This window comes from Rattus norvegicus, chromosome 3 (genome assembly GCF_021556685.1).
Source record: "Rattus norvegicus strain SHRSP/BbbUtx chromosome 3, alternate assembly SHRSP_T2T, whole genome shotgun sequence".
Lineage (NCBI taxonomy): Eukaryota > Metazoa > Chordata > Mammalia > Rodentia > Muridae > Rattus > Rattus norvegicus.
In genome coordinates, this window is record NC_141536.1 from 27,808,794 (window position 1) to 27,832,439 (window position 23,646).

The following is a 23,646-nucleotide window of genomic DNA, read 5'->3' on the forward strand; positions in this document are numbered from 1 at the left end:
AAACAAGAAGTCAGGAACTAACTGTATGTGTCATAGGAGTGATGAAGGATGTCTCTTCTCGATACATAAGATCTCAGAAATCTGCACAGAAAAGGTTGTTCACTGCAGCATTGTCTGTGACAGAAAACAACGGAGCAACCTGAGAGCGGCCCATAGAGGAAAGCTTAAGTAACTCAAGGTGTTTCCATGCTAGGAAATGAAATGACAGAAAAAGGAGAATGCAGTATTTTCATGGGTTCTGAATTAGAAAGATGTCTGTGATACAGAGTAAAGGGAGGGAAGGAAATTCTAGAGAATTTGGATCTTATTATCTCATTCCTTTTAAAAAGAAAACTTTGTATATGGGTGCTGTATACTAGACAAGTATCATATATGAATATCTATTATCATACATAATGGTGGGTAAATCATGGGTCATTAGAAGACTCTCCAGAAGCCACGCCCACTGATTAATCATAGCTACCATGACGGCGTTTCACTAGGAAACAGGGGAAGGCTCTACTTGTTACCCCTGGGTGCTTTTTATTAGCAGATTTTAAAGGGTTATACAATAATTTTTATACAAGTAAATGAAATGGGCTAAATAAACGAACAAAATAATTATGCTGTCTCAATAAAAAAGATGGCAAGAAATAACCACAAAGGAGAAAACACACGAGGTCATTTGTGTTTGTCCATTTCTTTGCCACTGCTTACACTAAAGGATCTAAAGTCGAAAGAACAGAAAACAGCCAGGCCATTTTTCATCTGCAGTGAATCAACTGTAAAGAATGAGTCAGGTAATGATAACTGGAACAGGGCCTTCACACATGTTGCCATGAAGATCAGTGCTTGTTCTCATGACGTGGACTTGTAACACCCGAAAACTTGTTTTGAGACATTTGTTTGTCTAGGGTCACCCCAAACTTGTTGTATCAGATTTCTAGGAGTAGACCTCAGTGCTTCATGGTTCCTATACCTTTCCAAGATGCTCTTGTGAGCAGTAAGGGAGATCCACTGGCACCCTAGCATCGAGGGTAGGGTTCCCACCACTAGCAGCACTGTGATCTCAAGACAGATGATGGGATAGGAGGCTGGTCTGTGTGCGTAGTGGCTATCTGTGCCTTTTGCTTCTGCCCATTGAAGGCCTACTTCAGCCGATTATGAAGGTATCTGTACATGGTGCCAAGTGCCTTCCATGGCAAGCCAGTGGGGGCGAGGTGAGTTTCCCTGTCCAAAATGAAAGCTGCTTCCTATGGAAATAACTTCAAAATTTTAAGAAAGAGTACATGATAAGATTGTGTTGTTATTTACTAATTTTACATGTACTAAATCCTTAGTGTACCATGTGAGGTAACGAGAAAACAATATGCATTACACATCTAAGGCATAGCATTTCTTCAAATGCATACAGCAGTTACATTGTCTACTCATTTATGTTCTCTAAGTCCTGACAATGCCTTTTTTTTTCAAAACCTAAGAACCGACTCCCCATCACCCTCTGAACAAAACCTTTACCATTACTAAGGATCTCCAAGTCCCTGTGGAGTACCTCCTACCTCCACAGCCTGCCTCCTCAGTCCATTAGCCAAACTACCTTTCTCTACTCCCACCACAGCTTCCTCTGCCAGCACGCCTCCGTCCTGGAGCACTGAACTTGCTATGCCTTTCCTGGAATCTTCTCTCCCTCCTAAGGGACAGCACCCTGTCTGCTAAAGTAGAACGTATCTCACCATTTGCTGCTACTTGAACCTATCTGAGTATTGTTTGAAAAGCACCAGTCTCTGAGGATAGATTCTTAGGTCACTGAGATTTTTAAAGTGCTAAGGGTCAGTGCAAGAACTTCCTTCCCCTCCCTTTCTTCGCTTTCTTGTAAGGCATTTCATGATTGAAATCACATTATCTATCGAGTAAAGTGAGTTTGACTGCTTCCTGCCCCCCACCTCCAGATTCTAGTCATGCCTTAGTTTTCTTAGAGGACCAGCTTCGGCACACCACCCACCAGAGCCTGTGGAAGTTGAGGCCTTAAAAATAGTTCCGTATTTACATACAACCTACGCACACCCTCCCATGTACTTCAAATTATTTTGTATTATTTTTATACTAAATATATTTTGCGTGCTATGGAAATAGTTGTTACAGCACATTGTTTACGGTCGATGTAAAGGAAAGACTCTATATGCTCTAAATGTAATTTTTTTCTGTCAAATGTTTTCCATCTAAGGATGGCTAGATCCTGGGACACAAAATCTATGGACGGGGAAGACTGTTTGGGTGAGTTTCTACTGGGTTTTACTCACTGCAATCATTTCAACATTCAGCATAACACTTGGTCCATGGTCGATTATTAAGGATTACACTTTTAAAATTAAGGTCCTGGGTGAGTATAGCTCAATGGGTAAATAAAGTATTTGCTGCAGAAATATAAGGTCCTGAGTTCAAATTCCCAGTGCCCGTGTAAACCCAGGTGTGACAGTGTGAGCATCTAGAACCCAAGTGTTCCCATGGTGACATGGAAAACAGAGACAGGATGCCCAGATGCTCCTGGGGCAGCCAGCTTCAAAGTCGGAAAGGCAAATAGCCAGGTTCCCTTTGTCAAATATGGAGAAAGATGAGGATCAATTTCCACATGCTCACTGTAGCACACACGTGCATACGTGCCATGCACATGCACATGCACATGCACAGACACACAAAGAATATACCCACAAAATGTTCACACTTTCTCTAATAGGATGCATTCCCATATCATTAAAGAAAAGCTAAAGTTTCTCATCAGATATGCTTTGAAATGGCTGGCATTCGTGGGGCACTGTGATTAGCACGGTGAAGTCGTTCACCAACAGCATCGCTGGTATTCCCTTCTGCTACCTGAGAGTGGCGGGGCCGTGGCTCTATTTACCATTGCTGATATCCTTCAAAATACGTAACTAGAAATAAGTCGTTAATTGAAGCCCAGGGCTTTTCGCTTTTAAATCTGCTTTCCTGACATCCTATTAGACAATTTGAATATTATTTTAAAGGTGCTTTGGACTATCTCTGTAATGTCTGATCGATAAAAATATGAGGCAAGTGAATAATTGAAAGTGTTTCAATCTTCTGAATTGAAATTAATGCAAAGTAGCTCAATAAATTAAAAAAAAAAGCCGGCTGTGTTACCTATCAATAGGCAATTGCCATATTGGGTTTTTTCCTATAATGTGCTTTGAAAAAATTATGTATGCATGGCTTTAAAGATTATTTAAAAGCAAAAATGTCAGAATACAGCAATAATTTCCACTTGAGATGCTAGTCATGAGCTGATTTTGGGAAACTAATAATGATATAGTATCTAGATATAAAATTGAAGACTACAATTAGTTTAAGCCAATTGATTTCCAGATTGACATATGACCATGGCTGGATCAGATGTGAATGATCACTCCAGAACACACTGGTGCTAAAGGCAAATGCTCTCTGTGCACGCATTTCTGCTTTCATTATATCTGAGCGTTCTTCTGATGTGCTCTATGACTTTAAGAGAGAAGATGGGAGTTTTGCAATCTCCCCAGTCTTATAAAAGGCCAAGGGAGGCAGCAGAATAGCTTGTGCAAACTGAGGGAAGGCAAGCATATGGTTAGCATGTATCCCCTCAAAATAGTCACAACACATAAGAGACATAAGTTGAGCATATTGAAGGCTGGTTCTATTTCTAACTGCCTCTCTTCACTAAGTGGTCAAAATTACAACCAACATTTCACACACAGGGGCTGAGATGTATTTAGCAAACCAGGTGTGTGACTCTGACTCGATGGCAGGAATCCGTTCATCGCCACCCTCTCCCCTAATCCAGTGACACCCTCCGGAAGTTCCTCAGACAGGAAGAGGAGCGTGCAGCAAAACACCTCCAGAACTGAAAAATTGTCCAGTGGGAAGTCAGGTGGCTTTCTGTGGCCTTCACACGTCACCATGGTAACAGCAAAACACAACATTAAAAGGAAATTTTCAGGATGGTGAATGGCCAAGCCTGATGATCTGAGTTTGATCTCCAAGACTAATACGTTGGAAATAAAAACCCTACTTCTGCAGGTTGTTCTCTCGTTCAAACACACACACACACACACACACACACACACACACACACAGTGTGAGAGAGAGACAGACAGACAGACAGATAGACAGATGGGTAAAACATATTTTTTAATGTTTACACCCACCTATTAGCTATCTGCCTGAATCTGTACTACTTACTATTAAACATTTTGCTTTTCTTAATTCCATAGTAACTTTTAGTCTTCTACCAAGTCCCTCTTCTAGCTTGAGTCATTTGGCTGTGATTGTATGCTACCAAGAAATGCCTTTCAGTTAGCTAAAATTCTGCTCTTTTTTTTTTAAGCCTACCAAATATAAGGCTTTCTTGAGAATTTCTGGGTTTTGGTTGGTTGCTTGGATGGTTGGGATTTATCTTGCTTGGGCCTGGGGACTAACGTTTGTGGCATACAGATCGTACAGATCGCTATCCAACATGAGTAGGTTGTGTCTCCTTCCTTCTGCACCTGACAAGGAGCGGTGGTCCCATTTTCTCTTCCAACAGTGCTATAAGCTGCTACTTCTCTGGTCTTCTAAAACAATAATTCTGACACGTTTCATGATTTTATAAACTTTTCCTAACTCGGTGGTATAAACGTTGATCCTACAATGAATATGTATCAATTATTATCTCAGAACACAGTAAGAAAATCATAATTACATACTGGTTAGGCTGTGTTCGACAAAGCAGTGCTTTCAGTCTTTCTAAAGAAAAGCTGATAGTTTAATTTTGAGCTCTTCCTGCTGCTTAAAATAAGGTATCTTTGCTATTAAGATTTCTTGGGAGTAAATTAATAGCCAATAAACACCTATCAGGGAAATTCCAAAATACTGAGAGACAAGCTAAGGTTTTCTATACCTTCCTAACCACCCACCAGTTCATTGTACATTAATCTCTCAGCTATGTCTTTGTTCTTATGTTTCTTATCCATATTCGTTCTCTGCAATTTTGTTTTGTCTTGTAATAAAGACTGGGTATCTTTAATTTTTTTTCTGGAAATAGGTTAAATTACAACTCAGAATTTGCAATACTGCCAGTGGAGTCTTTAAGGATGGTGAATATGTCCACCCAAAGAGAGAGACTTCCCAGAAACAGCCACATCTCACCTCCCTCTAGACTGGCAACAGAGACTGCAAACCTAGAAACACACACATACACACACACCACACACACACACACACACACACACACGAGAGAGAGAGAGAGAGAGAGAGAGAGAGAGAGAGAGAGAGAGAGAGAGAGAGAGAGAGAGAGGCTGGTAAAACCCAGTACATTTTCAGAACTGCAGACAAGATCCTTAGCAGAGCACGCTAGGGCAGAGTTTCCCTGTCTGTTTAGCTCAGTGCCTACTTAGGCAATAAATCCAGGAACATCATTGAAGTTAGAGAGGACACAAGCTGAGCATAAGCGGGGCCATTTTCTCCACAGTCTTTTCAGAATCTTCATAACGGTTTTTGTGCATTGAAATTTACAAACCACAATCTTCTTCAAAACTTATCCTGGGTGCCATTGTATGTAACCTGGGAAAGAGACAGTGTTTCACCGAACTCACTTCAGTCAGAGCTTCCTGAAAGGTATTACCAACCGTGGCCTGCTATGCAACTGCTGATGAAGGAACTGCTTGCTACATTTTTTGTTTTCCTCCCTGTACACCAGGTTATACAAAGTACATGCAGACTTTTTATTGTTTGTGTCAGACTCTATTCTTACATATGCTTCACCGGTTAGGCTCTCAGCTATTTGTCTGTCAACAGGAATCATTTGATTAGATCATCAGCAGTTTCTACCACATGTTGATCTTTACCCCCAGCAGTTTCTAGGATTGGTTTTTCGACCTATCAACTTCATGGATATTCAGAAAATAAACTGTGCACCCATCACACACACACACACACACACACACACACACACACACACCCACACCACATTTAATAATGGTAAATAATTATGGTACATGTTCTATATAATACCCATCCATATCGTCTTATCTCTTATCTCCATCTTGTTTTCCTAGAAGGAATAGCAAGTGACTTGATTTCCTTAATTTAAGAATCAGCTATCAAAACGTAATCTGCAGAAATCCAGACATGGTCAATACATAACGCAATGTTATTCTGAAGGGTTTACACCGAACAAGATCACTTTGGAGCACTCATCGATAAATGTTATCAAAAATCAGACAGGAAATTTGTAGAGAATGGACCTGAAGAATGCAGGTTTGGGATGAGATGAATTATTTTTATTCATATATGCATAAAGACAAAAGCTGAGCATTAGAGCGTTAGGGTAGAACCTATAAACTAGAAGGAGTCCATTAGGGGAGCCACTGTCGTCCAGCAGCCGAGATGAAGAGACCTCCGCATGCATCACTGTCTTTCATGCTCCATTCTGTGTAAACGCAGGCAGGAACCACCGCTAGATGTGACCTAGTCCTGAGATCTGAGACAGGGTCTTTTGCCAGCACAATAAACAAACAAACAAACAAACAGCCTATAACACTTGGAGTGTTATAGAGAAAAGTCTCTAACCTCAGTCCAGCCTCTTTTCTGCATGAGGCTACATCCCACTAGAGGTGCTTTGTGGATGAGAGCTGAGCTTCAACTGACAATGGATGAGTTTCCCCATCACTTCCTGGCAGCCATGATTATCTGCTGCACTTCCCAAATCCTAACTATGCCTTGACTTCTGGCCTTCCTTTTAAGGCTGTCATCTCAGTTGGAGCTCCCAACAAATCTCAAGTCTCCTGTCCATTTTTTTTATTTTTATCTTTTTGTCCAGCTGCAATGAAACAGTGTAGATGGGAAACTATATCTTCATCCTCCCCTCCCCCCGACCCCGTTCATGTTTACATCATGACACTCCTCGTTCAGACTCTCTAGACTCCAGTCCCTAATGATCTTGCAATAGCCAGATGCCATTACCAGGTCATTTACAATCACACGGGCAGTGCTGTCTGGCACTTCTGTCTGCCTTCTCCATAGCCTATGACCAAAGAGCGCTGGTCTCTGCTGGATAAATCTTTGCAGCTGAGACATTTACTGTCAATGGGTGAAGTTGCGGCAGCTTTAGCCGGCTGAGGACTCAATTACTTATGTCTTGTTTTTTGTTTTCTTTTTTTTTTTCCATTTTTGTCTTTGGCAACTTCTCTTGTCTTGGAGTCATTAGAGTTGGTATCATAAAGGAGGCACTCATTTAAAAGCAAAAGATAAAACCTTTTTTAACCTTAAAATTAGTCTTCCTAATGACGTTTATAGTACACTTGCCAAGAAGAGGTTCAGACACACATCAAACTGAGGTAAACTGCTGTGCCGCAGGGAACTAAGGCCTGTCTTACTCTCCAGATGTGGGGAGAGGAGGAAGCTCATTCACAACACAGCCTTTTGAAAAGGGAAGCATCAAAGTGACATGGCCCTTTTTATTTTCAAAGGAAACCTTAAACTTGAAATCTCTGGTAACTTACTGATACTCTAAAAATATGAGACTCCCTTCCGGAAATGTAGCCATGCCAACAATACTCACAGGTACAAATGTTCTCCACTTAAAAGCAGGAGGGAAAGAAAAATGTGAAACGGGATGTCTTGGATTTTCTCTCAAAATTGCACTCATTTTGCCCACCTAAGTGTGCACTGACAACAACCACCATTGTAGAGTGAAGGGTGGCAATGTAGAGCCTCTTACAGCAGATTCGGTAATCACATAAGGGGCACAGGAGTGAAAGGTTGGCATAAGGATGTTAACAGACGCTCTCAGATGCTGTGTACCTAAGAGCTGGAACCACACAGCCTGCGTACCAGCCTCACTTCTGCATATCATCGGTCCTTATGCACACAGGGCCTCAGCCATTTCATCTACTCAGCAGAACTAACAACAGAATCAGCTTTGTGGGGTTATTACAGGATTAAATGTCACGTTAAGATCATTTAAAATAATGGATGATTGTTGTTGCTTGGGACAATGTAAGTCAGGTACAGTTTTCGGGCAACCCCCCATTACATTTACCTCAGCCATGCTCAGATACAAGCCAGAGCATGGGAATGCCATTTGGAAAGTAGTAAAAATAAAGAGTCTTGTGCCTCCCCTGACACAGAACTGTGTAGACAAATACTGGACAAACAAGACAGCCGTCAAGGTCTAAACAGCTCAACAAAATCCCACAGTGAGGGCTGAGGCCAACAAATGCAGTGTCACTCACACTCTCGTTGGGTCAGGTTGTCGGGAAGTCTACGACAGTGTTTCTTAGCACCTGCCTTCCACGTTCTGCCTTAGTTCCTTACCATCTTTGAATCATCGTACTCCAGAATGTTGATAGGAAACTGGGAAGTATCAACCATGCATGATTTAAGTGGTCAGAACGGTTTCTTTTTGCTTGAAAAGTTCTTCTGTGCCATGTAAGGCATTCCTTTAACCCAACATCTTTATGTACCAAAGGTAATCCAACTTTCTATACTATCCTCACGTGAGTATCTTTCTAACCTCAGAAGGATTCTTTCTGTGCAAAAATGCTCTTACTTAGGGTTTTACTGCTGCGAACAGACACCATGACCAAGGCAACTTTTATGAGGACAACATTTAATTGAGGCTGGCTTACAGGTTCAGAGGTTCAGTCCAGTACTATCAAGGTGGGAACATGACAGTGTCCACGTAGGCAAGGTACAGGCTGAGCTGAAAGTTCTACATCTTCATCTGAAGGCTGCTAGTCAAATACTGACTTCCCAGCAGCTAGGGTGAAGGTCTTATAGCCCACACCCACGGTGATACACCTACTCCAACAGGGCCACACCTTCCAATAGTGCCTCTCCCTGGGCCGAGCATATAAAAACCACAAATGCTACCTGATTCTTCATTGTATTAAGACATGAGAAAAATCACCATCCAACTGAATGGAGAAACATAGTTTTGACATATCCCTAAATGTCACAGAGTCTACCTCCTCCACAAAACATATCCAGTTAGCTCCTGCCAGGAGCACTTCCATCACTAAAGTCTTACTTCTCCCCAGTTCTTAGGTCTGTCTTCCATTACTAACCATGCACATATACTTTCAATTGTTAATTTGGATTCTAAGGTAGCCCATGAACGTGTCGCCTATATTCTCCGTAGCTCGTAAGCACTCCCGGGGTTGCATCTTTTTAATTCCACAAGAATCTACTCATATTTATGAAATATGCACAATAGCCATTTGTAATGAGGGTTTAAGGTTGGGCACAGTGTTCACTACAGGGTCTGCTGTCATTTGGAACTACATGAAGGGTTTGTGAGCAAACAAGGCGATGAGGTACTCAATCTTTCTCTTTTTCCTGGAAGTAGAGCTAGCCGCAGTTTCACGTTAAACTCCAATGGCTTCTTTCTTTTCTTTGTTTTTTCTTCTCTCCAGGATAGTGGCCAAAGCTGCCCAGAATCTCATGTCCACACAAAGCTTGGGGATTGTATTTGGACCCACCCTTCTGCGAGCAGAAAATGAGTCGGGGAACGTGGCTGTACACATGGTATACCAAAACCAGGTAGCCGAGTTCATGCTGACTGAGTATGACAAGATCTTCAGCTCAGAGGAAGACTGACAGACGAGGCGAGCTACTGCGTGTGTTCACATCTGTCTTGATGCCTAATATTTTTACATTTCTGTAAACATATTTCTGAAATATTTCTTCCTTCCAAGCGACAGATGCTTCATTTTGTGAAAACTTAGTGATGATTTTGTATTTAAGTTCCAAACATTCGAATAAAATAAATGACAATATTTTCCTATATGTGTTCTACATTAACCCCTTGGGTGTTGTTCCTTTCAGCATTCTATAAATACACCGTAAGTGTCTCACATTCTTAAATAATGTGTGCAAGGTAGCATCAAGACATAGGTCTGCTGCCACTCCGTGCCATCAGGTCTGTGCTGGTGAGTGTGCACCTGTACAATTCCTGTAAAGGAATTGTGAGTAAGGTGTGTACACACCTGTGCCATCTTGAGCTCCATACGCAGCCACTCACCAACTGGGTCCCCACATGCCTAAGCATTCACACAGAGAACACTAGCAGGAAGAAGGCATCTGTGTTCTCAATCAAAATAGAGCCTTTTCACCTCTCAAAAGTACAGTCCAACGCTCCTCAGTGGCAGGTGAGCTGTGCAAATGCAACACACTGAAGGGCAACTTTTCTGAAGAACAAAAGGATAGTTGAAGAGATTTGTTGTTGAACCTTTCTCTCTCTCTCTCTCTCTCTCTCTCTCTCTCTCTCTCTCTCTCTCTCTCTCTCTCTGTGTGTGTGTGTGTGTGTGTGTGTGTGTAGTGTGTGTGTGTACTATTTTGATTTCTCAAACATACCATTTTATAAATTAAATGTATCAGTCTTTACTTTATACAGGAATTGCATTGCCGTTCCATTTTGATTCTTCATCAACCATGTATCTGCCCTTTCCCCAAAATGTCATTTTATGTAGAATTTTTATGATGTCTTGAAGGATATTTTATTGAGGAGTTACACCAACTTCATTTAGAAAGAGCTATTTTTAAATGCTTGTATTAGTATGTCCTAAGGATTCCTTGACTAGACTCATATTGTTTTATCCATTTACTTTCAGTGATGGATAAACGAGGGAATGACTGTATCAAATATTGCTGTATTTCGAGAAGCATGTACTAGCTGAATACATCTCATGCCATTTTAGGAAAGAGTTCTGCTGATAAAACGTAAAATTATGTTTGAGAGCTTTTTAATAAACTCACGTAGAATGAATAAAACTAATCTAGTGATAAGTAAGTCTAGTTATGGGTTTGTCTATAAAATAAAATAAAACAAAGCATATAAATAATATAGTATGAAGCACAGATCTGGGGAGACAGAACAGGGATGAGCTCACAGGCACAGGCTGCACCATGGATGGGACATTCCGAGATGAGAAAATCTACTTACGAGACAGCACACGCTCATGAATACCAGCATCCACAGTGACGCTTGCGGATGCTCACCCAAGGAAGGAATCGTTATGCTTGTCCCTCTTGGATGTATTTATCTTAGTAAAATTACCTACACATGAGCTCACAGCCAGCAACTATGCAGCAGCCACGGTGAACTGCTCCATGTGATTCCCTCAAGTGGCATGTATTCGTACACCACAAAGTCAAGGGAAGTCACAAGAAACAGACTCCCATGGTCTAAAGTCATCAGCAAGAGCGAAGCAGCAGAATGACTGAACTGGAAAAGCTTCTTACAGGTGAAACTTGTGCCTTTCAAGAAAAACACAGAGAAACATGAAACATGGGTTTCCGGCATTGATTTCTAGCCTCTCTCCATTCTATTAACAGTCCCAGTGAGGCCTTTGCCAAGATGTTGATTATTTCTCTTTTTTGAAATGAGAACAACAGGGTTAGAACTTCCAGTATCAAAACACTGTCCTCACGAATCCATCCTCAAAGGTATTCGGGAAGCTTCAGCCAGAGAGAAAGCCAAAAAGAAATGGCACTACCTGCTTTGAGCAAAGATACACATCCCCTTCTCTCTGCTGCTTTCCAGATTCATAATCTTCAAACGCACCAGCTTCTTGATTTCCAATCAGATGGGATTTAGACTGATCCAGACCCCAGCTGTGTCCTGTTTCTGCCTACTAAGGGCACTGCATCAGAGAATGTGTTTGCTCTCTAGAGGGAGACCTTTCCAAGGTACCAAGCCAACATGCCCATCACAGGATCTCACTTGCTCACTCTAAAAGCATAGAAAGGTTATGGCATTTCAGAAGGGCATAATGTCTAGAATCACTGTCCAGAGTGTCAAAGCCAAGTTTCTGCACTAGGTTGGGGCACTAAGAGATTTTATGGAACTTGGCAGTATTCTCCATTAAAACAATAACAAATACATATATACATACATATATACATACATACATACATACATACATACATACATACATACATACATACCAGGAAAGGCAATGAAGGCATCTTACTCTCCTGGTCGGAGCCAGGCCGAGTTCTAAGCACTAAAGATATGGTTGTCATATAAAGCACATATTATGTATTACTCCCCTCTGTAGGAAAGGAAGACAAATGCCTAAGGATTAGTTACTATCTGGTACAAGATCACAAATGTTTGCCAACTGGGTAACCATGATCACCACGGGATTCAACACCTGTACATAGAAATGCTCAAATAGATCAGCAGTGACAGATACAGAAATGTTATCAACGCATAAGAAACAAGCTATGCCTAAGGAAGTCAGATTAGGCTGCACCGTTGAGATAACCTTGAGAAGTTCTATTGAATCTTGACTAATCAATGAGATTTACTAGACCAGGAAAAAATACAGAAGGTATACCCAGCAGGAATGAGGAATGACACGCACCACGATTGGAGAAGACCTGGTGCCCCCAGAGAATATTGAGAAAATCAGTAATTAGAGGTGGAAATATATATTCCTGGTGATTTTGGAAGACAGAACTACAGAAAGCAATTGAGGTTAGATGTGGGCCAAAATAGATCTTTTCTTGTAGACAAAAGTGGTTCACTGTGGGTTATTAAATAAGAGAGCCACAGAACAACTTGGACAAAGAATCTCTAAATGTCCTAGTGGTCAAGAGGTTAAAAAAAAATCCCTTTGAGAAGACACCTGTTCTCTTACAGCGGCTAGAGCTCTGCGCATACATAGGTCATATGTCTATAATTTTTTTAACATTTCCTACCGGTGCAACAATTATCTTGTAATCTCGGAGGCATTTCAATATGATGATAAGGCACTATCATCTACCAAATAGGAATACAAGTCCAAAGCTGCCTGTCTGAAAAAAAAAGCAAACCAATTAGAATGCCCACTTCATCCGGACTTTACGCGCCCGGCTCGTAAGAGATTGCCCCTCTTCATGGAAAAGATGGGCACTCCGTTCTACATGTTCTGAGTCTGGCTTTGCTTAGCATGTGCCATATGACAGGATCATCATGCCACCGCTCGTAATTGAAAGCCTTATGATGGTTCACCCTATCCAATTAGAAAACAAAGGATCCAATTAAGAAAAATTAGAAAAGCTGTTAGGAAGAAGCAGTCACTTGCCAACAGTGCTGTCCTTGCAGCTTAACACAGCTAGAGATTGACCTGCACTTCTCTCTCCCACATTTATTTTTGTGAATTATAAGTTAATCACCCTGTCAATTCCTAATTAAAAGGCCCTGCAAAAAATTTTCATCCAAAAGGACCGTCACTAAAAGTTCTGGGTCAAATTGCTCTGTTGTCAAAAATGAGAAAAAATTCCAAACAATATCAACTCTCTCCTAGGGAATTCAAATCTGCATATAAAAAAGAAAGATGTTTTCCTCAAATTTTATTTCTTCAATTAGAATGCTTAATCTGGTCAGCTCTGATATATATATATATATATATATATATATACATATATATATATGAATGATTATACAAGCTAAGTAGATTTACATATTTATGTATTTAGGTATATACATATGTAACAAAATTGATGAAATTGTTTTCACCATGTATTTGAAAAAGAGCAAGGAGAAATACCTGGGGGGGTTTAGGGCTGATTTGGGGAAGAGGTGATGGTGTAATTCTAATTTCAAAAAATAAAAGAAATAATTTTAAAGTACTTCATCTTATCATTACAAGTAGATAGGTTCCCCATCACCACCATTTCTTTCTCTGTTTCTCTCTCTCTCACTCTCTCTCTCTCTCTGTCTCTCTCTCTGTCTCTCTCTGTCTCTCTGTCTCTCTGTCTCTCTCTGTCTCTCTCTGTCTCTGTCTCTCTCTCTCTGTTTCTCTCTCTCTCTCTCTCTCTCTCTCTCTCTCTCTCTGTGTGTGTGTGTGTGTGTGTGTGTGTGTGTGTGTGTGTGTGTGTGTTTCTTTAAGCCAAGGGCTGCACACTCAGATGCTGAGTAGGCCAAGCATGTAGCACAGAGAGTAAAGAGAAGCAGGCAGCCGGCACTATGAAGTGGTAACAGCTGGGGAGAACGCAAGCTCCTTGCCTGGCCAAAAGTCAGGCTTCTCCTCAGCTGGAGCTGGTGTTGCTTATGTGGGAATGTGAGAGTGTTGCCAGACCTTCAGATCTTTCATGGAAAGCCAGAATTGAGAATCTTCTATGAAATCTGATTTTTAAGACACTAAATAAGCGACTCAAATAAAACACATCTGAGCAGACTCCGCCCAAAGATCAAGCCTCTTTTGTGGCCTCCTGTTAAGCCTTCCAAGTTGCAAAGCTTGCTCCCCAGAAAATGTCAGTCTTCAGAGTAAACTTTGGAGGCAAGGGAATGACCAAAGCAGCGAGAACACACAAACATCAAAATACGTCGCACTTACCGTTCAAATGCTGAGCAGATTACTAAGTCCATTTGGAACGCTCGTGTTTTCTGATCTATTAAATGCAATACACTTTTTTTTTGGTCTCACTGTCTAACGGAGTAATGTGGTGAGAGCTAAAGTGGGTAATACGCATATTCCAAATTGTCACTTGAGGATGTAGATGATAGATCCACAATTCAATGATAAATAACTTTATAATCTGAAGATAATGGAAAGAAGGTTGGGGACCAAACTTTAAAAGGCCTTGAATGGCATATCACGTCTCTAGTGAAAATTTTTTATACCCTTGATCTTTCATGAAGAAAGCAACTTTATCAGAGCTGTGATGTAACAAAGTAGAACTTGATACGGGGAGAGACAGTGGTCAGAAGATTGTAACCATAGCACAATTGATACAGTCTGGATTTGGACCAGCAGTAGGCCAAGAAGTTGATCTAGAGATCATCTGGCTGTTCTTTGTGGAGGCTTTACCCACATCTCTTTGCTTCCATTGCTAAGTGAAAAGCATCAGTTCTGGTTGGACGAAGTTTCTACAAGCAGGTCCATGTCAGGATTACTTGCTGGGCTGGGGTCATCGTTAATTCTAACATTCTGGCAATAATTTGTCATTCAACAGTCACTAATGTATTTGAATCAAGGCATAGCCAAGGACTAGGAGACTATGCAAGTAGTAGAAGTATCCCCAGAAGGTCACATGGTGATTTCCAGCACATCACATCAGCACATCTCCCTCTTCTCCCTCTTCTCTCTTGGGCCAGTATTGCTTCTCTCACTATGCAGGACCAACAGGGAAAACATGTCTGGAAAGACTGACCCGGATGGCTGACATGTATGAAGCACACGTTCTGTATCAATAATAGTCTTTGCCTATGTTGTTTTATTTACTCTTCACAAATGTCTTTGTGCAAATACTCTTGCTGTCCCTAGTTCATTCTTAAAGAAATACAAGCGGAAAAAGTAATGGTGTTACTAAGTTAATGTAATTAGTAACTTGCCAGGGCATTAGTTACATCCAGATAATGTGGCTCCAAAGGGCTCTGCACTATCCGGGATGGCTAATCTGTCTGTTTGGGATGGTTAAAAATGGGATGTGGAGAGTGGCACTGACCCATGGGCTGGGATCTTGGACTGAATAAAAGTAGGGAGGAGAGTACCTAGACCAAGCACCAAGTATTCATCAGTTTCTGTGGCCTGACGCATCCGGATGTGAGCAACGGTTTACCCGCTTTCCTTCCCGTGAAGCCCCTACTCCCTAACTGTGAGCCCATACAAACCCTTCCTCCCACAGGTCGCTTTGTCAGGCATTCAGTCACACGCTGCAAAACATGGCTAATACACAACTGTGCCACGAGGTTATTCAGGAACTGTAATTGAAAAAAAAAATGTAAGGACATAAACACCCCAAATATTTATATTAAATGTGGGAGGGGCGCTGCTTGCCCTCATGTGACCACACATGAAAGCTTTTCTTGCATCTTGATTTTCATAAAAGAACAGAGAGAACATTGTGTGAGCTTCCCAAAGAACGTAGTGTGTTTCAGTTACTGCGAATAGGTGACTAACCTCCCTTAAAGATGTGGCTCTCAGGATTTTAGTAGACATGTGATAACTCATTTACCTGTGTGCTTCACGTGTGTAGTTCTGACTTCACTGTGGAACAGACAGAGAAGAGAAGATCTTTACCAGAGCCCTTACAAAGCACATATTTGTGTAACTCTGACCCTCTGTGGCATTTTATTAACCGGGGTGGATCATGCTCGTCAGTGGCCAGTTATCACCCATCATATCATACTATGCAACATTGTATGGAAATTAGATCTATGGGGAGCTCATGCAAGATGAAAAAATGTGTCCCCAGCAGTCTTCCTCTTAGATATAATTGAAAAAGAGGCAGGCGTCGGGACTCGCTGTGGCTCACGCTGCTGCGCCGTGACTCGGAAGCACCAGAGTAGTGAACAGACAGTGAACATTTTGAATAGGGATGTGACAATTTGCTACAGCAGTGTTGTCACGACGAAAATGCCTTGTGTTCTGATGAGAGATCTGACAGAAGGGAACATCACACACACACACACACGCACGCACACACACAGGCACACACACACACCCCTTATAAATGGGCATCTGTTTTTGGGAGGGTTGGATGTTTTTGGGTTTTCCTAGTTAACACTTAAGGCCATGTACCCGGTGTCCACAAAATTCTTAAGCTGGACTCTGCAGAATGCTCCTTATTCTGTTGGGAAAATGTAAGTAAATAAAGCAGCCAGGGAGACGGTCAACACCAAGCCTATGGTGTGTGCTGGGCGCACACTTGTTAGACAAATGAACCAAGACAAACACCAAGAACATGAGCAGACGAACATAATCCACCATCGTGCTTCCTGTCAAGATACGTGTCCTGTCTGATGTCTTTGGTGCAGCCAAATCACTGGTATTTGTGTTGATTTCTAGCCCTAAATCAAAAAGGACCATCAGAGAAAAATCCCCTTCATCTATGTCTCCTGAAGTCTGAGTCCCCAAGAAATGCTCCTTCCCTACAGCTCAGTGGTGGCAGCGGATTCCGTGCCAGCCTGACTCCAAGTCTGACAGCACATGCTCACATTCAGGGAACGTCCCAGTATCTATGACACCTAGCGACATCTCCCACCACTTCCCTGAACCTTCACACAAGTGACGTCCACACTATCTGAATACTACAGAGTGAGAGCTTTCCAATCAACCCATCAAACAGCCAAGCTCGCTGCAAAGGATAAAACCCTGACCTGGAAACCCTCCCCTCCCTCTGGCGCTGTTTGAGCTGACAAGTTTCCTTGACATACATACTCACATTTTCAGAGCAGGGATGCAACCACTGCTCCATCCGTTCTCACATCACTAGCGAATGCATTCTCCGTCCATATTGCGCGGCATACTTGCAGACGTGTGGATTTTTTCCACATCATTTGGTGACATTTTACACAGTTTAATTTCTGCTCTTTCTCTCTAGACCCTGCCTCCCGACTCTCCCTTCAAACATTCCACCAACAACATTTCTTAGAGCGTCCTACCCTGGGCTCAAATTCCTTCCTGTCCTTTACCATCTCTTTGCTTGGCTGCTGTGAAGACTACCAGGGAAGGTCCATCTGTTAAATGCAAGCATCCGGAAGAAAGGAAAATGACAGAGATGTTCAGCTACAGAGGAGAGAGCATCGGTGGAACTGAGTGGCCTGCAAGGAGTGAGCCCCGGGAAGATACCATGGTACGGGGACCTGGCTCCAGCTGTCCCAGCCCTACAGGCTGCCAGGTGAAGGTAGCTTTCAAGCTGGAGGTGGCTCAGGACACTACTGAAACCGAATTTGGTTTGCACTCGCTATTTTCCTAGCTATCAGTTCTAAGGTCACAGTCACTAAAACTGGAAACTCTAAAATGACTTCAAAAAGGCAAACGCTAACCAGATTTCACACTGGATTTCATTTTACTTGGCATTACAGAAAGAATGCAGGTATTAAATAGACTGCTTCCTGTATACAATGAGGTTAATTAGTGGTGAGGGATGGAAAATCAGTGTAGACATAACTCTTTTCGACAGGTATCAAAAAATAATCCCCTGATCCCTGCCGTCTCCAGCTGCATTGAAAGAAGAGCAATATAAAAGACTCTGTAAGCACAAATTTTTCTAACATTCTCCAGGTGTCCTTGCCCAGTTAAATAGGCCCCGAGTCCCCTGCTCCTGTGCCATTTCTCGCTCTCACTGAGAGGCTCCGCTCCTCGCACTGAATTTTGTGGTGCCCAGAAAGGCTTTCTTACAAAGTGGCTGAGATTGCACACAGAGACAGACAAGAGAACAAAAAGGCACTGTACAGAGACCTGAATGGGACTTCCCTAAGCTCCTTATCAATAAGGTTAATAAGGGTCTATGCAATTTACTGATCACTGTAAGGCAACAGCCTCCTCGCGCTCCCAATCTCCACGCTGCTGCTGCCTGTTAATGCTCTCCATAGCCAATCACATAAAAGACCCTTTGCCGACACTCTAGAGAGTACGCCCCAGTTCAGGATCCTGGCCTCTATAAAATCGCTGGTCTGTTATTACACTCCTACCTGCCCTAGTTAAGCAGATTAACAGTTATTTCCTAGAATTTGATCATGAGGTTCTTTGTAATTGAAGCTGGAGTACTCAGATATTACTAAAAAAAATGTATTTCTGAGAAACACACTCCTTTTTTTCCTCTGGTTTAATTTTGTTATCCTCAATCATATGCACGATATGAAAAAAAAATCCAAACTTCTATCTCCTCTATAAAATACATGTCATATCAAAAAGGTGACAAGAGGGGGAAAAGTAATTAGTGAGTTCACAGAGTTCAGTGGAAAAGTTAAAATGGAGTAACACATTACTTTTTATGTTAAGATTTCACAAGACAAATCTTGCCTGTGTTTTAATTGCATGTGACCCTGGCAGTCCTACTCTGAAATGAAGTGCCGTAAAATTAAAGATGACAGACGCTCAAAACAAGTCTTGTGATCTTGATTAAACTACAAAGACCACACTCTCTCTGCTGTAACTCAGATATCATGGGCTGTTTTATTTGGGGAATTGCTTCATTAATGCCTTCTTTGACTAGACATGTTTATTATTAAAAAATACTGAATATGCTGAAATCTTGCATGGCTAAATATTTTTTTTTTTTTAGAAAAAGCAAATCGTAAATGAGAAATGTTTAAATATGTCAAAGACCTAATTCATTTTATAAATGTTTCATGATTAAATACATATATTGCTTATACATGCATATATATGCATATAATGCATACATTGCATGTAGATGAATGTGTGCACACCCTCTCTGGTGCACATATAACGTACTCTCACCTAGGGCTCATTACCACAGTCCAGGAAGCAGGATAGTCCATCTGCCATCCTTCTTCACAACCATGTCAAGTTTCACAGGCCAACAGCACCCAGAACACTTAGTGTTACCTTACAGAAACGCCTTCTGGCTAATCTGATTTGGAATTTTAAACTTTTGAAACACAATTTGAGAAGAGAATGGGTTAGACTCATGACTGTTAATATCAGTCCATTTTACCTAAATTATATATATATTATAGGCTGGACTTTATTTTTAATCCTGCATTTCCCCCATTTTTTTTTAGAAAAAGCTTTAAAAACCCAAGGCATTGGGAGGGAATGCTTGTCAGGATGGGCCAGCACACAGTCCACACATCCCACAGGCTCCGGAGGGGGAAGACTGGAATAGCAGGTTCTCTAGCTCAGGCCTTATCTACAACATAAACAGGTCTAGTGTTCCTCTGTAGGCTTCGCTATACTTCTAAATCTTGCTGATTGCAGTATTTTATTCTATACCATGATGACTGTTTTCAGTGATACACTTCATTTCAAGAAACAGAAAAATATTACCATATTTGTCATATGTTAGGCTATACGGACACCAGTGTCCGATGGATTCGCGACAATCAACGCTGGGAAGTTGAGTTTCCAGAATTCATTGTTTTTGCTGCATTTTCCTGATTTCACTCAAGTCTCTATATACATGTCTCAAGTTTTCAGGTTTGAACTACATATGACAGTTTCTTGCCCCATCCAATCAAAAGAACATAGCTGTCATTACGGGAATGAAGGCTGGTGGCCATACAGAGGCACCTTGGAAAGTAAAGAACACAATGTTTCCTATAAGTAGTATATTTACCACAAGTATTCTATCAATTTTTCCTACATACCAAAGGGACTGTATATTTATAGGCCCTTTCTTTATATACTATATCTTTTAAAAGTTCGTCTCCTTGCCTTTTAGGTGAAATGTTTATTTCTCTACACTTTCCAAACCCTGTATGTAGCTCCTTCAGATGAGATAGACTGTCTCTAATAAGCTGAGACTTACTTTGTTAGCAGGACTCAGGATTATGAACATTCCATAGAATCTCTCTGCGAGTAGCACTGGGTGATCATAAGACCCCAAGATCTATGCTCATACTGACTTTGTATCTCAGCCTCTGCCCCAGTCTTGGGGTTGCAATCTCTTGTTCTTGTTATTTCTCCCTCTCAGTATCTCTTCTGGGTCCACATTTCCACCCCTGCCTTGTCCTTACACGCGGAGTAGACTGCTACCCTAGAGGTCATGGCCTTCTGTACCCCTGGGCTTTGGGCAGCACTGGTCTTCCCTATATGCTACATTCTGTGTGTTTCCAGAGGAGTGTGTAATTAGTAATCAGAGGTCTATATTTATTTCTATACTTATCAAAACTATTATCTTATTAATTTAAATCTCAGACCATTCACTTTCAGCACCACCCTAGTTTCTGCCAAGCCCTTAGCAATCTAAAAAGGTTTCTGTCCCACTTCTGGACAGTACAGGTTTACCCAGGCGATTAAATGTGGATCCAACAAAATTAATTAGCATGGGTAAGGAAATGAGGAGTCACCTTGAGAGAAACTACCATTTAGAATAGGACACAGAGTCGCCTATGAAATTAAGACAGTTTGACTGTTATTCAACAAAGACGGTGAGTATCTCAAGAACAAGACCAATAGATATGCACATCGCCCACTCTCACAATGCCCACATATAAACGGTGCCAGACACATGGCCCAGGCCTGCATGGTACTTTTAAGCTATTAGCTGCCATCCATCAAAAGCAATGACATTGCTTTTAATAGGATTACATGGAACCCAAAAAGAAGCAGGAAGACTAGGTTTTTGACTGAGTCACTGGCCAGTAATTTGAGTGTTTAACTAAATGATTGGCTGCCAAATTGACAGGTCATCCACACTGAACTAGCCACTATTCCATGAATTTTCATGACGGGAGCCACAATGGCTCATTTGCATGTGTGAAATTCCACTGTGAAGCTGGCTTTTAAACTGGCTAACACAGTCAGAGATATGTTCTGTGGCGCCACAAATTGCTGTCCTAGAAGTGCCATCACATGACATGATGGGAGGTTAATGTAGATCACAGCCCAATCCCTTACAATTAACATAAACAAACAAACAACAAACAAACCCAAAGTGTCTATCAACATAGGTGAATGTGAAGACCAAGGGAATGGGACTAAGATGAGGGTTAGAATGTAAAGAGTGAGGGGGAAATGGGAATAACAGCAAATACAGACGAACACCAAAGAGTGCTCTTGCACAAGAAAAAGTTTTAAAACAATATTACAAGAAGAGCTGGAGATTTGCATAGGCGTGTTGGCAAGAGTAACTACTCATACATCGATGTGCAGTGAAAATTGGGCACCACGGGAAATTATTGATAAATATCTGTGAACAGTTGCTTCTTAATGATAAACAGGGACGGCCATGTATGCAAACACAAACTCTATCAGGCAAAGTGCTTTACTATCTAGTCCGGGGTGAAGCAATATTGGAAATAAAAGCAAAAACCCCAAGACCTTACTTACATCTGCTTCCCGCTACTTTGTTACCATTTTGAAGTGATACTCTGACATGATGATGTGATATTTGGAAAATGAAATAATGTCATCTTTGGAAGGCTATGTCATTGTCCAAGGAAATACAGCTGGGAAAAACCTTAATAAAGGTTTCTAACCCTTCAAAATTGAAAAGTTAAGGATGACAAAATTATCTAAAGTATACTTACTAAAATATTATTTATAGTGGGAGAGTAACAAAACTCTTAATGATAAAGATCTGGAAATAAAATCAGTGATGGAGAATCTAGGGAACCTTTTGTGTACATTGTCTCATCAACAAGAGGAATTTGCTAGGAGGAAAACCAGGTTATAAAATTATAGGTACAATATTATGCCGTTATTGTTTATATACTGCAGTATGTATGTATACACAGAATAAAATATTATCAGTGGTTATCCTTGGGTTGTGAGATTATTGGTAATTAATTTTCTCCCATTGTTCCTGGCATATCCCCAAGTTTTTGCTTTTACCATTTGTTACTTTCATAATTAGAAAAAAATACAAGTATAATTTTAAAAAAATATGTAAGTGATAATTTAAGACTATATATGGTAATTGATACAGACAAGACACTCTAAAGAATTTCAAATGAGATCATGTTAAACAGGGGCATAGAGAAGCCAGGAGAGGCTCCAAGACACAAGGGTGTGTTGAAGCAAAGCCAAAATAAGAAGAAAGGAAGGCACAGACACAGGGTAAGACAAGAGCAAGGGCCTAGGAGTTTCCAGGACATGAAAGAACAAAGGCAAGAATGTCAAGGTGCACTTGGGAAGTAGGACCAGCTTGGTCATCAGGAGTCCAAAAGTCTAATCACTATGCATCCTTTAGGGATCATCTTTTAAATGGTGGAGCTGAGAAAAACAAGAATGCCCTTAATGTGACAAATTTTCTAGCTAGCAAAAGCACAGAGCACCAGACATATACTTTGGCTTAGACACCCAGTTTGCATGCCAACTTCACAGTAGAATTTCACACATGAAAAGGTAGGTAAGGGCCAAATTTTGGAAGCCCTAAATGCCAAGCAAGAGAGTTGGACTTGATCCTGTAGGCAGTGGGGGACCTCTGAAGTTTTAGGCAGGGGGGTAATGAGAGCCAAAACATTTCAGCAAAGTTATTCTGGCAACACCAGGTAGGAAGACTAAAAGAGAAACAGCTACATGTATCTTCTTACAGGTTTCTTACATTGAAACAAAGTTATTTTTTTCCTGTTATGATTCTGTCTTATCCATTTGGACTATGAAACATTTGAAGGGAAAAAAATGAGGCCTTGGAATGGAGAGGTAGCTTGGTGGTAGAGCCCTTGCTTGCCTAATACCCACAAAGCCCGTGGTTTGATCCTTAACAACACAGAGAGCCAACGCTGTGGAGGTAGGGCAGAAGGGAAGGGAAGGAAGAAAGAAAAGAGAAGAAAGAAAAAAAGAAAGGGAGAAAGAAGGGGAGCAGGAAGGATCAGAGAGAATGGAAAGGGAAAAAAAGGAAAGGAAGTTATGTCTTGTAATAGCATATGCTTGTAGTCCCAGCATTTCTGACATAGAAGCAAGAGGATCAAGGTCACCCTTGGTCACATATCTGGTTTCTTGAAAACTTTGGTATTTTTGAGCAATAGAGAAATATTGAACCAGTGTTAAATAGTACCAGATTTGGGTCAAGAGAATGAGACTTTCAGATCTTTAAAGGAGTGTCCTTATTTTCTGTAAAGTGGGGACAAGAATACCAACTGAACAGAACTGTAATATGGTCCGTGTGAGATTATGAGAGAATGTATTGAGTTTTGGGGTATGCCCATTGTTAACTGTTGCCCTATACACCACTACCGAGCATGAAACTGTTACTAAGGCAAGCAATTTTGGTGACTAATGACTATGCTATTTG

At 41.2% G+C, this 23,646-nt stretch overlaps 1 protein-coding gene across 6 annotated transcripts in view; it reads left to right on the top strand.

Moving 5' to 3' along the window:
• Arhgap15 (Rho GTPase activating protein 15) overlaps nucleotides 1-9,785 on the top strand; it is a 604,300-nt gene extending 594,515 nt beyond the window's left edge. For 3 of the 6 annotated variants that reach the window (XR_015682718.1, XM_087650795.1, NM_001013917.1), the window contains one exon: nucleotides 9,423-9,785. Coding sequence is in view for 4 of the 6 variants with exons in the window: in XM_087650795.1 (XP_087506921.1) it covers nucleotides 9,423-9,606 (184 nt within the window). In the remaining 2 variants the exon portion in view is untranslated. Of the gene's footprint in view, nucleotides 1-2,203; nucleotides 3,109-9,422 lie in introns of those variants that run through there. The other 3 variants (XR_015682721.1, NM_001429793.1, XM_087650788.1) reach the window with 2 other exon arrangements.
• Nucleotides 9,786-23,646: the final 13,861 nt, after the last annotated feature.